General features: G+C 36.7%; 1 protein-coding gene across 4 annotated transcripts in view; it reads right to left on the bottom strand.

Moving 5' to 3' along the window:
- Positions 1–12,120, bottom strand: part of ENAH (ENAH actin regulator) — a 76,148-nt gene that overhangs the window by 19,852 nt on the left and 44,176 nt on the right. For 3 of the 4 annotated variants that reach the window (XM_039387541.1, XM_039387544.1, XM_039387543.1), the window contains one exon: positions 11,288–11,372. In XM_039387541.1, coding sequence (XP_039243475.1) covers positions 11,288–11,372 — 85 coding nt within the window. Of the gene's footprint in view, positions 1–11,287; positions 11,373–11,732; positions 11,745–12,120 lie in introns of all 4 variants that reach the window. The other variant, XM_039387542.1, reaches the window with a different exon arrangement.

Below are 12,120 nucleotides of genomic sequence, written 5' to 3'. Positions count from 1 at the left end.
GTATTCCAGGTGTTTGCCCTGGCCCAGAAGGGTTTTACTTAATGCTTTTCTAACTAGTGACAGGGTAAGTGCACGTGTGTATATTATGTACTATATACACAGAGGAATTGGTGATGAGAGCATATATAAAGGAATACTCTGTCTTTATATAGCATGTAACTGTGTGCAGTTAGCTAAATTTTAGCTATTTTAGCTAAATTTAACAATTTTAGCTAAAGTTCAAGATGTAGCTACGCCTAAAACAAACTGTGTTTGGGATTGACTGATTCTCCTAATACATCTTAACACATTCCCGAAGCTTTCCTGGGGTTCTTCTCTTCACAGAGCTATAAAGACACACAACACCCTTGTGTCATAACAAAATGCACCTAAGTGTTTAAACTTAATCTGAGGCAAAATACATTTCAATCACCAATCAACATGATCAAATTGTATTGGCTATCTAATGAGATACAGATGAAAGGCAATGAGATAAGCACTTTCATCCATGCAGGACTCGAATAAAATAATACTGATTATTTAATAAATATTGAGTGACTCAGAATTTAACATTTCATTTTTTAGTAAAAGAATCATCATTTTCCATTTTTACAGGAAATAAAAGGTATAAAACCAGTTTTTAAAATGTACAAATAAAAATTATGAACAAGGTGAGCATTGTTTACAATACAAACGCTCTACCAAGAGAGGGCAGCAAAATACCTTGCAAACATATAAAATTCCCATGCAGCAAGATATGAGACTAAATACAGCATCACTGAGCATTTTTTCTCATTATACATTGCTGAACCATCCCTTTGTCAACAAGAAAAATAAAAAAACTCGACTGCACAAAACCAAAACAAGAAACAAACAAACAAAAAAAGCCCCCTGCACCCTTTCCCACCTCACAACCCACTACATTTTTACTGTAATTTTAACAATTTCAACAAACCTTTTGAACAGCAAACCAAAAGGCTCACAGGTCAGAACGTCAGTGTGCCAGTAATGCAATTAAGCTGCTTTAACACAACTTAATGAGCAAGGAAGAATTTTGTAAACTACAAACTAAGCTTAACAACTGTTACAGTTGTTGCTTAAAAAGATTAAAAACTCATTTGATTATTTAAAACAAAAAACCTACTTGCATTAAATCCCCCTTGGTTTTGTTTAGTTAGCATTAGATAGCATAATTTTATTTTAAAATTTTGTCAGAGATCAAAATTATATTAGGCAAAAGCATTATTAGATTACGAAGAGTCATCACACATCAATTAAAGTATGTCTGAATGTCAAGACTGGTAGTTCAAGAACACTGTGAAAGCAACATATGAAAATCCTTCAGCCTTAGAATGCACAGTATCTGGCCACCAGGACAACTTTTGAAAAAGATGAAGAGGTACTAAAAGCGCTCTAGAAAGTTGTCTGATAATGAAATGCTCATTATGCAAAGGAAATGTGATTCTAACCATTTTGGAAGTGTGGATTACTAAATCTAAGAGTTAATTTACAAAACTGTAGAGCATGTCAGTCACACACAAGGTACTGTTACACATGTTTAGATTCAGAGAGTCAACTTCAGAAATTTAGAGTAGCTGCTAGCTTTATCACAGATCCTACTCATGGAACTTTATGGTTCCTAAATAGTTTTGTGTCAAAAGCATCTTGGGAAACTTCACTTTGGGGTGTTTTGGTGGAGGTTTTGGATTTTGGGTTGGGTTTTTGTTTGTTTGTGGGTTTTTTGTTTTGGTTTGGGGTGGGTTTTTGTGCTGTTTTTATATTAGATTACTTTAATATCGCATCAGCTTTTAAAATTATTTCCCCTCTTGCCCTTATACTTTTGTCCAGTTATGGAGATACTGGGAGGTACTGGCAGAGGATGAAGAAAGAATCATATTTACTATACTGACTTGTGACTTAATATCAGCATAAATCCTGCAGTTCTTTGGGCAGACAAGCATCAGGAGCACAACTACATTATTGAAATAACACATGAAGAAAAATGCAATGAGCAGAATGAAGCACACACTTGCATCTCTGCTGAAGAAACGGGCACTCTGTGATGGTGAAAGGGTTTAGAATTTCTCCTACGTGACAACTGCAAAACACAATTGCAGTTAATTTCCTTACTCGAGTACACAGAAAGCCTTCCTGCTTGCTCTGAGTCAGATCATAAGAGGGTATAACAATTAAGAAGTGATGCTGTCTCAGCTCTTGATCTACGAAATGAGCCAAATACGCACATCAAGATCACTCTCTATTATGCCTTTAGCACATAGCACCAGTACATTCAAAACCCGGTGTGTTGTGATGGGCAACCACGAAGCTCTCTCAAATTAATACTATCCATTATCTTTTGACCTATACTGGTGAGGGAGAAGGGAAGAGGCGGTTGTTTTAACTTCTGCTCCTGAAAATGAAATGACTGACAGAGATTAAGAAACTGGTAAAACAATATTTTGTGTCAGAACAGACTTAATAGCCAGAGAGAAACTGTCCTTTTCTGCAATACTTTTCACATCTAAGCCTCCATATCTTGGTCGTCTGCAGAAGAGTTTCTGCAAGTGTCTCAGTTTGTGGAAAGACTGTCCTTCCACCAGAGCAAGTCCACCCCAAAATTAAGCAACTCCCATTTTGTCAAAAAACAGAGCTGCTGTCACAAAGGCACCAAGAGAAAAAAAAAAAATCTATGAGTAACAAATCCAGAGCTGAAACAGCTTGCAAAAGCAAATAGCTGCCTGCTCTGGCAGGTCACCTTGTTTCCTCAAGTGAAAGTTTTGCCTTACATTCACATAAATCTGCTGGATTCTAACACTAGCTTGCTTTGCTCTTGGAAGTGAGATCAAACCATTAAATTTTTTCCTAAAAAGATGATAGGAAACTGCACTGAGAAGTCCATATATCAACCTCAATAACAGAGTTCAGTCACAAACCTGGAAGGCTTCTTGCCACAAAGTCAGATACATTAAAAACAGAGGTATTTTCATGCACAGTACAGACAAAGGCATCTTTGTATCACATCCAAATTCAGCAGGCACTGAGCTGATAGACATTCCAAGATGAACAGAAACTGGTTTGAAGTATTTAATTTTAAAACTCACTGTAGAAAACAAAGATCCAAGGCAAAGCCTGCAGAAAACAAAATATCTTGAGGAACAGACCTGATTGAAGTAATTGCTGCATTGAGTGAAGAGGTCAGCTGCAGGCAGATAATACATAGTGTTTGACAGCTGTTAGTCATCATTTATGTACACACCAATTTCATACTCCACTCTTTCTTGGCTGAAAAACTTGATGTCAAAGCAGGGCATCAAATCACTCAGAAAGATCAATAAGAATACTATCCCTGTTTTGTCTGCCTAAAGATACAACAACAATAAGAAGGATGGGGGAGGAAAAAAGCACTAATAAGATTGTTGTATTAAAAGAGGACACCAAAAACCATCATTTGAGTCATTTAAAAAAACAACGTGGAATAAAAAATCATAAAATTGAGGGGAGATTTTCAGGCTAAAAAACCCACCCACATGGTGGTTTTGTTTTTGTTTTTTTTTTCAAAAAGTAGTTTCTTGCTTGTGCTTTTACTTATCCTCAAACAAGTATGGTATGGCAGAAGAGAGACAAAAGGACAACACTCAAAAGGCAACACTACTGCTAGCTTAAAACATTGCATTCTGTATAAGAAACCAAATGTGATTATATGAAAGCATTCAGCAGTGCATACATCTTTCATTCTGTGCTTCACTATGTTTATTTTCAAGTTTTATAACCCAACACAAACAAGGAATCTAGGAATAACTACTATGTTAAAGTGTACAACCACAGCTATAATTAAACCTAGATTAATCAATCCAAACCAACTGAGTTGTTCAAACTGGAGTCTCAGTATATCCAGGCTTTCAAGGCTGCTCCAAGCTCTTACACCAGCTCCTCTAACCTTGCCTCAGTCTATGGAGCAATAAACAAGACAGTAACGTTTTGAGTTTTATTCTAAAATGCTGGAAGCCCCAGCATGTGGGCACAGATAGCATTATCTAATCCAACAGTCACTACTTGCTAGAATACATCTCACATGATGGCTCTCCTCCTCCCACCACTGAGTCACTGCCACAAACAGAGCAGCTGGCTGCAAACAGGCTACACAATGCGTGGCAGAGCTCGAGGCACCAGCACCAGATGCAGGGTGACCTCAGCTCCATCTGAAGCACTTTGTTCTCTGCAGAAAAGCAGCTACCTTGTTATTGCACAGCACCCTATGCACTCTCTGGACATCAATTTAAGTAGATAGAGCCAAGCTACTTTATTACTGTTAAAAGCATTTATAGGGAAAAAAAAAAAAACCAACAAAGAAAAGGCATTTTAACATGTTATTTTGAACCTAGCTGCTAGTTTGATTTTTAATGGTTTAATCCCCTGATCATCTTCTGCACAAGTTCAGGAAAGGAAAAGTGTGTCTGTTATGGCCCTTCAAATTAGTAGGAACTTATCTGAATAATAAAAACAGAGTCCAAACATTAAATTTGCTCTTCCATCGTTAATATTAAATATTTATTCATCACTCCAAAGTTCAGCATTTACCACAGAGCTCACTCTCCTGTATGGTCACCCAAACCTTCTGAATACGTATCTTAAGGCCTACACGTTATGTACCATGGAATGAACACACACCACCCCCTGAACTTCGTAATTTATTTACAGAGAGAAAATATAGCCTAAATCTTGGAAATATACAATATGTGTGGACATCAAAGACAGGCAGAGTCCACAGAGACTGAGAATCTTCATGAATAAAAAGTACACTGATGCACCAATAACATAACCTCAGCAGAAGTGATCAATATTTCACCTCTTTGCATCTTCCTAAGCAATCTCAGTTGCACCAACTTCACTTTACAAACTGAACTCTTGTTATATGTTCTAAAACTCTTACCAAGCTAGCTTTATTTTTTTTTCAGGTGCTAGACAGCCCCTACAGCTTCTACCTGAGCATAATGCACATCATGTAAGAGAAACCTTGATACAATGAGCAAGAAACAGAAACTTAGAAGATCTGCATAGTCTGACTGTTGAAGGCCAGGGTTTGTGAAATGAGTTTATGTATATGCTCTGAAACTGATAATTACTGCCAGTCTGAACAGTGGTGTGGGCCTTCGGTTCTTTAAACAGCAGTGAGAGGTGAGACTGTTTCAAATTATGGGGGTTTTGGGTCTGAGGTTTTTTTGATTCTGTTTTGTTTTTAATTTGTATCAAAGAACACTTTACACAATTTAATGCAAAATTATAAAGGCATTTGACTGACTATATGTATCATGATTTTGAAACACTAAGCAAAAACTAGGTCATTATAGCTACTTCCAGTGTTCAGGCAGCTTTCTCCTGATTAATCACCATTGCATGTAACACTTCCACTGTCAATTCGATTTTCTCCATACACTGGTAGGGTCTACAGACTGGTGGTTTCCCCCTCCAAAACCAGAACACCTACTATGAACTATTTCTCATTCCATTTTGATCATCCAACTCCTGCTCTCTTTCGCATCAGCATCAAGGACTTGCTTTGTTCACCAAAACATCAGAACAAATTTGATTATTCCTGGTCCCACTGATGCCTGTTTTTATGCTCCACACACATCCACAGCAATCCTTTTCTCTTCCACATTAACTAAGAAATTCCCTCTTGGTATCTGTTAAATGCTTTACTAAAGCCCAGGAACAGCCTTTCTGCTTTTGCAAAAGAAAATGTTATCTGTGTCCAGTTTAGTATCCTATGTCATATCTGGGACCAAAGTCAAACTAACAGGCTTTTATTTCCTTGATCTAAAGGGATTTAAGGTTTAACAAGAAGTTTTTATGCTATAAGCTCAAAATGCATTAGCTGCAAGTACTAAGAACTAGCTTTTATCGGTCAAGCAAAAACTAGTAGCCAGCCACCACTATAAAGACATAGAGATACAACAACATTTTATTAGATACAGGAATTTTAATACACAAAGGGATCTATTAATACTCTTGGATCAAAGCTCATTAAGTCCAGTTTCCCTCACCTTGATTTTTTCAATATATCATCTAAACTAACAGAACACTTGAACCTTCCTGGCAGAAGCCAGACTGCAGGAAGACACCTGTGTACATACAATTTTAGAAAAACAAATAAGAATCTCAGTAGTAGAAAAATCTACTTTTATTGGCAACTCCCTCTCAGTGGTATACTCCAGTGAGTACATCTGGAACACAATTTCATAAAAGGGAACCACAATAACTAAAAATCTGGAAAAATATAGACCAGTTTCTAATCCAAATTACACATTTCGCATTAAATAGAAAAAAAACCCATAGAACTGAAAATTTTTCGAAAAGCGTAAGATTTCATAGCAACTTTTTCAACAGAGTCAAAAGACTGCTTAATGGAAGAGTGCTCTTCTCAGCCTGCTAAACAGACTAACGTTACCCAGCATGTATAGTTATGCAGTGCTGTAACCAGACAGCACCCATTACACCTCTCCTCAAAAGCCTTTTAAGTCTCTGAAAACTAGACTTGACAAAACTAAGGAAAACCTTACTACGAATGGAAAGAAAATGACACATCTTAAAAAAAAAAAAAAAAAAAAGGAAAATAGTCATTATTATACCAAAACTCAACCCTGTTCTCAAGAAACTTTTGAAGGCAAGAAAAAAAAAATTAACCTTTCATGATGACAAACAAAACCAGCTGATGGGTCTTGCTTTGGTCTCCTTTTGTCTCTTGTCCTAGTACACAATTCCATGTAAACCATGTCTCTGGGGTGCAAACTTCATGCAGATTTTGTAACATGCACAGCACACAATACAATCATATGACTGTATTCTACTGAAAATCCTGAACCAAAAATGCAAGTGCTATATCTATTCATATGCGTTTTTCAGATTAGAACTGACTGGTCAGTTATAATCTAATCAATCTGTACGCCTTTTAAAGAAATCCTACTTCCTGAAATAAGCTGTTGGATAAATGGTACAATTTCAAAAGCAAAGGAAAACTGGAAACACTGCATCTGGCCACTAAGTAGGAAAAGGTTACAGGCTGTGGGAAATCAGTAGAAACCAGGCTATCAGGGACAGAAAGTGATGGGCAAGCTTTCATTCTTCAAATTACTATAGCTATATTACTACTAAATTGTGGGATGCAGGTTTTTTCTTTCACCATGTCCATGTTTTCAAAACAGCTCAGAAATTACCTATGTAATAATTACTAAATTACAAGGAGGGGGAGAATTCTTTTACCATAGTTAAAAAAATTAAATTTAGCAAAGTCTCAGAAAAAACATTTTAAATCTGTAAAATAAATATCTTTCCTTTGAGTCTATTGGTAAATAAGAAATTGCTACCCTTGACAGCCTTTGAACTTGCACCATCTAAAACTAAGAAGCCTTTCACAAGATGTTATGAAAACACCACACCATATCAACACTATTTTCTAGCAGTCACACACAAATTTTTCTTTAACATGGTCGACCCAATCCACAAAACAAACTAAAACTGTAAGCAAATCTGAAGTATTTAACGATTATAACCTCCCCCCCAATATTCTGCTGTTGTGTTTTGCAAACTTCTAACATTTTTGAGTACTTACGAAAGAATTCGGTCAAGTTTTGGTCCATTACGTCCCTGAAGGACGACAGGAGGCTTGTATACCTTCATTATTCCTTACTATCTATACAGTTCCTCTGTTTCTGGTGTTCTTGGTCTCTTTATTTATGAAGCGGTGATGATTTTGAAGTTATTTATAAACATTAACTCATTAAATTCCCAAGTGTCATATTAGATACCAACCCAATGACTCATATTCCTGACAATATATTTACCATGTCTGAAGAGAAGGTAAATTTACATGCACGAGTAGCACACACAAGCATGCCATGAACTAATCTTATATTTTAAAATGGTGTTTGACATTAAGTAACTCTGAAGTTATTAACAAATACATATGTCAACTCAACTTGGCTCATTATCAATCGGTGGAATTCATAAACACTGCCTGACTACCAGGCTGACAAAATGTAAAACAACCCATATAACAAAATATCCCTTCAGTTCTGAGGATTAAAAATAGAAGCTGGAGTGTTTTAAAGCTTGTTATTACTGTAGTTGAGTGAGTGCAAGTTAAGGAAAATTACAGTTAACTTCAAGTACTCTCTGAAAGGGAAAGCATAAGTCATGTGTTAAGGTTTCTTAAAAGAGAGTAACAAAGGTTACAATGCACCAGACAAAATTATTTTATTACACCTCATGTGTAATCGTGGCTTCATAAAACCCTCGGTGTTTTCGATCGTACATCTGGTCCTTGTAGCTCTAGAAATTGTCTCACTGCACAGTAAGCAATACAAACATCCAAGTAAGAAGCTCTGCAGCAAAATAAGCAAAGTAATATTACTACTTTAGCACTTCTACTTAAAATGTAAGGCATCTAAATCCTTTCTAAAATAGAAAAGATTCTTTGAAGCAAAATAATACACTTTTGCTGGGAATGATCTAATTCAGTTCCCAATTTCCCCAAGATTCTTGAACACTGGTTACGAAAGCAAAGGAAAAAACCATCAGATCTGTTGAAGAGCTCTCTTCATTATGCCACTCTTCACTGGTCAGTCCTTTGGCAAAATACTTCTGAAGAAATGTTTCTATTTCTGCCTACGAAAACCCTGAAGCTAAAAGCCACATAATTTAACTTTGAAATTAGTCCTGCTTTGAGCAGAGGGTTGGACTAGACCTCCACAGGGTCCCTTTTCCAACTTTAATTTTCACGCAAGCAGATGTTTTCCTCCAGCTTAGAATAATTTCAAAAAATATTTTCCTGCACTCAACATGGTAGTCAGTTAAACACTACTTAATCCAGGTACACTTAAGGGCAGGGATATGAGAACAGCACTTAAAGACAACTATTATCAAGCCACATTTTAAAGAAAACCCCCATCCAACAGATACATATTTCACAAGCCATAGACTTAGCAAAGCCTGCCTTTCTCTTGATCCGTCACAAACCCCATGTTCCTTCCTACGCAGTAACATTTATTCCCATTTCTTACATTCCCTGTAGCCTTAGTGCTCCCCACAGGATTCAATTCTGCCCACACTGCCTTTATCCTTTACTGAGATTGGAAATGTCACTCATAGATATGTCACAAGTAGTACATGCCTAAACCTTTTTTTCCCCAACTATTTACTACTCTCTACATTATGGGAGTAAGTTCTTACAGTCTGAAAGCTGAAAGACAGTTAGTACAGAAGAGAAGTTCGAGCTTAGAGTTAATTGACCTTCATTAAAACCATGTAGTTACAGCAGTAACAAGACTGAAGAAGCACTTGTGAAATGTTTTAACAAAATTACATGTTCTTCTAAAGCTTAATGATACAACGCCAATAGTCTTTCCACAGACAATCTGGCTGGCAGCATGAGTAAACACTCCAGAGCTCCATCCTCTTTTAGGGAAAAAAACAAATCAAAACCAGGACCAGACTTCAAAGAGGACATTACATTAGATGAAAACAATTAGAGCACGCTGATCAAATGAGAAATGAAGCCATAAGAATGCCATCTGATAATATGTCCTTTATATACAAAAAATTTCAAGAGACTTGCAGAGCTCTTAATACAGGGCAGCACTTTTTCCTGAAGAGATGCCTATCTACAATGCTACTCTGAAAAATATTTCAGCATTAGAAATTTCAGTTAATACAGCCTTCTAAAGGAACAGACAAGAAATAAAAATACTAAAAGCCACTAATATAGAACAGAAAAAATATCTAAAGAAAAAAAGCTTTTTAAAAGTCTGTCAAAAGAAGTGACATAAAAGACCTTTACTATGACAACAAACTTGTACATAAGTACATCAAACAGACGAATTTGTAATGAGCTTCTTGCTATTTGTTTTTAACAAGGTAACTTTCAGATAAAGTGATCCCAGCTCAGAATAAGAACATACCGCAGAAAAAAGACAGACAAGTATGACCAATTTTGATCTCAAAACTTTGTTCAATATGTTTCAGTTACTAGTTTATCAAACCCATAATATGAATTATTCCCAAATTAGCAATCTGGTTCTGCTCACCTTTTCATAAACAAACTAAGTGCCAAATATCAACACAGAAAAAACTTCCGTGCCAATTAGACCCAAACATGTTTAAGCATTTTTCCAGTTACTACAGAAAGCTATTAGGTGCTTTTACACCATCAGTCTGGACCACCTCCCATTTATTCAAGGATCTTGTTCCCTGCATCTGTACTGCATGTGACCTAAATGTCTCCCAGCATCCCTTCAGGAAGGGAACAGCTAATCTCCTGGGAGTATTTTGATGGTAAAACAATCCAGGATTGCATCACAGGCAGTATGCTTGAGACAGCCCAAGGTCTTGCTGTTTTCCTTTAACCAGTCTAACAGCACTGTCCTACAAGACTTTGCCATTTCATATACCCATATCCCACACACTAAATCTACAGCATTGACCCGTACTGCCACAAAACAAATGAGGGAATCTGGCAACTACAGAGTTTCCTAGAACTTGGGCACATCATTGATACATAGCAATTTTTAAAAGGAACAGAAAGAATCCGTATGTTAAAAATGCTTTGGGTCTGAAAAATATCCCACAGGGCATAGGGCAGGGTACAGTGGCTTCACATTGCAGGGAACAGCTTAGCTTGGAGAAGTGCCAGCTGGTCAGGGGAACACAGACTACTCGCTGAAGGCAGCACAGATGCAACCAGCATTGCTACAGCTGAAACTTAAACAACTAAAGGCAACATAAATTTATACACTAGAAGTAGAAAAGGAAGGTTTCTTTGCTAAGTAATACAGACGAAGGCAAACAAGATTTCCAAAAGAATGTTCTGATCTACTGCATCCACGTTCAGGAAGAAAAGCTGTCATTTGTGATGATTCAATTCTCTGCTTCTAAAGGTTAAAACTTCCTTCTCTGCTTGCTGCTTTCTTCCTTACAAGCGTGTGTCAAAAACTGAAGACACAACAGTCACTGCAAAATTAATTAGTCTGGTTGAAAATGACAGCAGTGAAACCTCCCAAGGCTTCCCCTCTGATCTTCAGCTCTTTCCTGACAGGCCAATAGCAGTTGCATTGTTTGAATGGGTGGAGAGCACGAACAAGGGATCGGCTACAATCAAAGTTTTTACATGGCCGAGCTGCACTAAGGAAAACCACACGCATACAAATGCTGCCCTAATGCAAGAGAGTAATTCTAAGTCCTTGACATTTAATTTCTCATCTTTAGGGGGTATCACTTTCTTGAATTTAACATCTGTTCACTTTTAATACCGTACCTTCTCTGGATTTCCAATTCTTCTTGTGATGGACCATTTTGCACTTGAGAGGGAAGCTGTGAATTCTGTCGAGGCAACGTAGGACCTAAAAGTGAAGACAGACCATAAAAATGGTTTGAATTTTTACCATGCAAAAAAGCATATAATCAAGGAAAAAGGCCAGCCACCACATGACTTTAAGAACTGTTCACTTTTGCCTTTTAAGCCAAACAAGCTCAAAAACATAATTTAGCAAATAAAAGCTGCAACAAATGTTACCTTACGCATTTACAGAATGAATTTATTTCACATGGATGGAAAGGTTTCACAGAAATGCAAAACAGATTTTATATATGATGGAATTTGACAAAAGCTTTGAAAAGCACTCCAAGTCTGAGATTTTCTTAAAACAATGAACAAATACTCTTGGAGGAACAGGAAGGGCTCAAAAAATTAAAACACTCACCTAAATAGAACACTGGAAAAGGGGAAGAGGAAAACAAAAAAGGAAAAAAAAAAAGAACAGGAGAGAAAAAACATCAGAACCTTATCACCACATTGAGAGAAGGAAGATAAAGTATGTTTCTACAGGTCACACCAAAATTTACTCAGATTTTAGCTCATCAACTTGGATCAAAGACTTTCTTTTTTAGATAGGTAAGTACTGGGTCCAAAGGAACAGAGGCACATCACCAGTGTACAAACTGTGAATTCTGCTAAGCACATGAGATGCAAAAGAGAAGGACACACAAATTCATCTTCAGTTTTTACTGATGGGCAATTCTGAATCATACAACTTTCAAATAACTGTAAATGTACATTTAGAAATGAAATATGTATATTTAGAAATGAAA

The sequence above is a fragment of the Pipra filicauda genome, unplaced genomic scaffold (assembly GCF_003945595.2).
Source record: "Pipra filicauda isolate LSUMZ 115617 unplaced genomic scaffold, ASM394559v2 scaffold575_size278286_pilon, whole genome shotgun sequence".
NCBI classification, from domain to species: Eukaryota; Metazoa; Chordata; class Aves; order Passeriformes; family Pipridae; genus Pipra; species Pipra filicauda.
The sequence above is the reverse complement of the archived record's forward strand: the minus strand, read 5'-3'. Positions and strand labels throughout refer to the sequence as shown.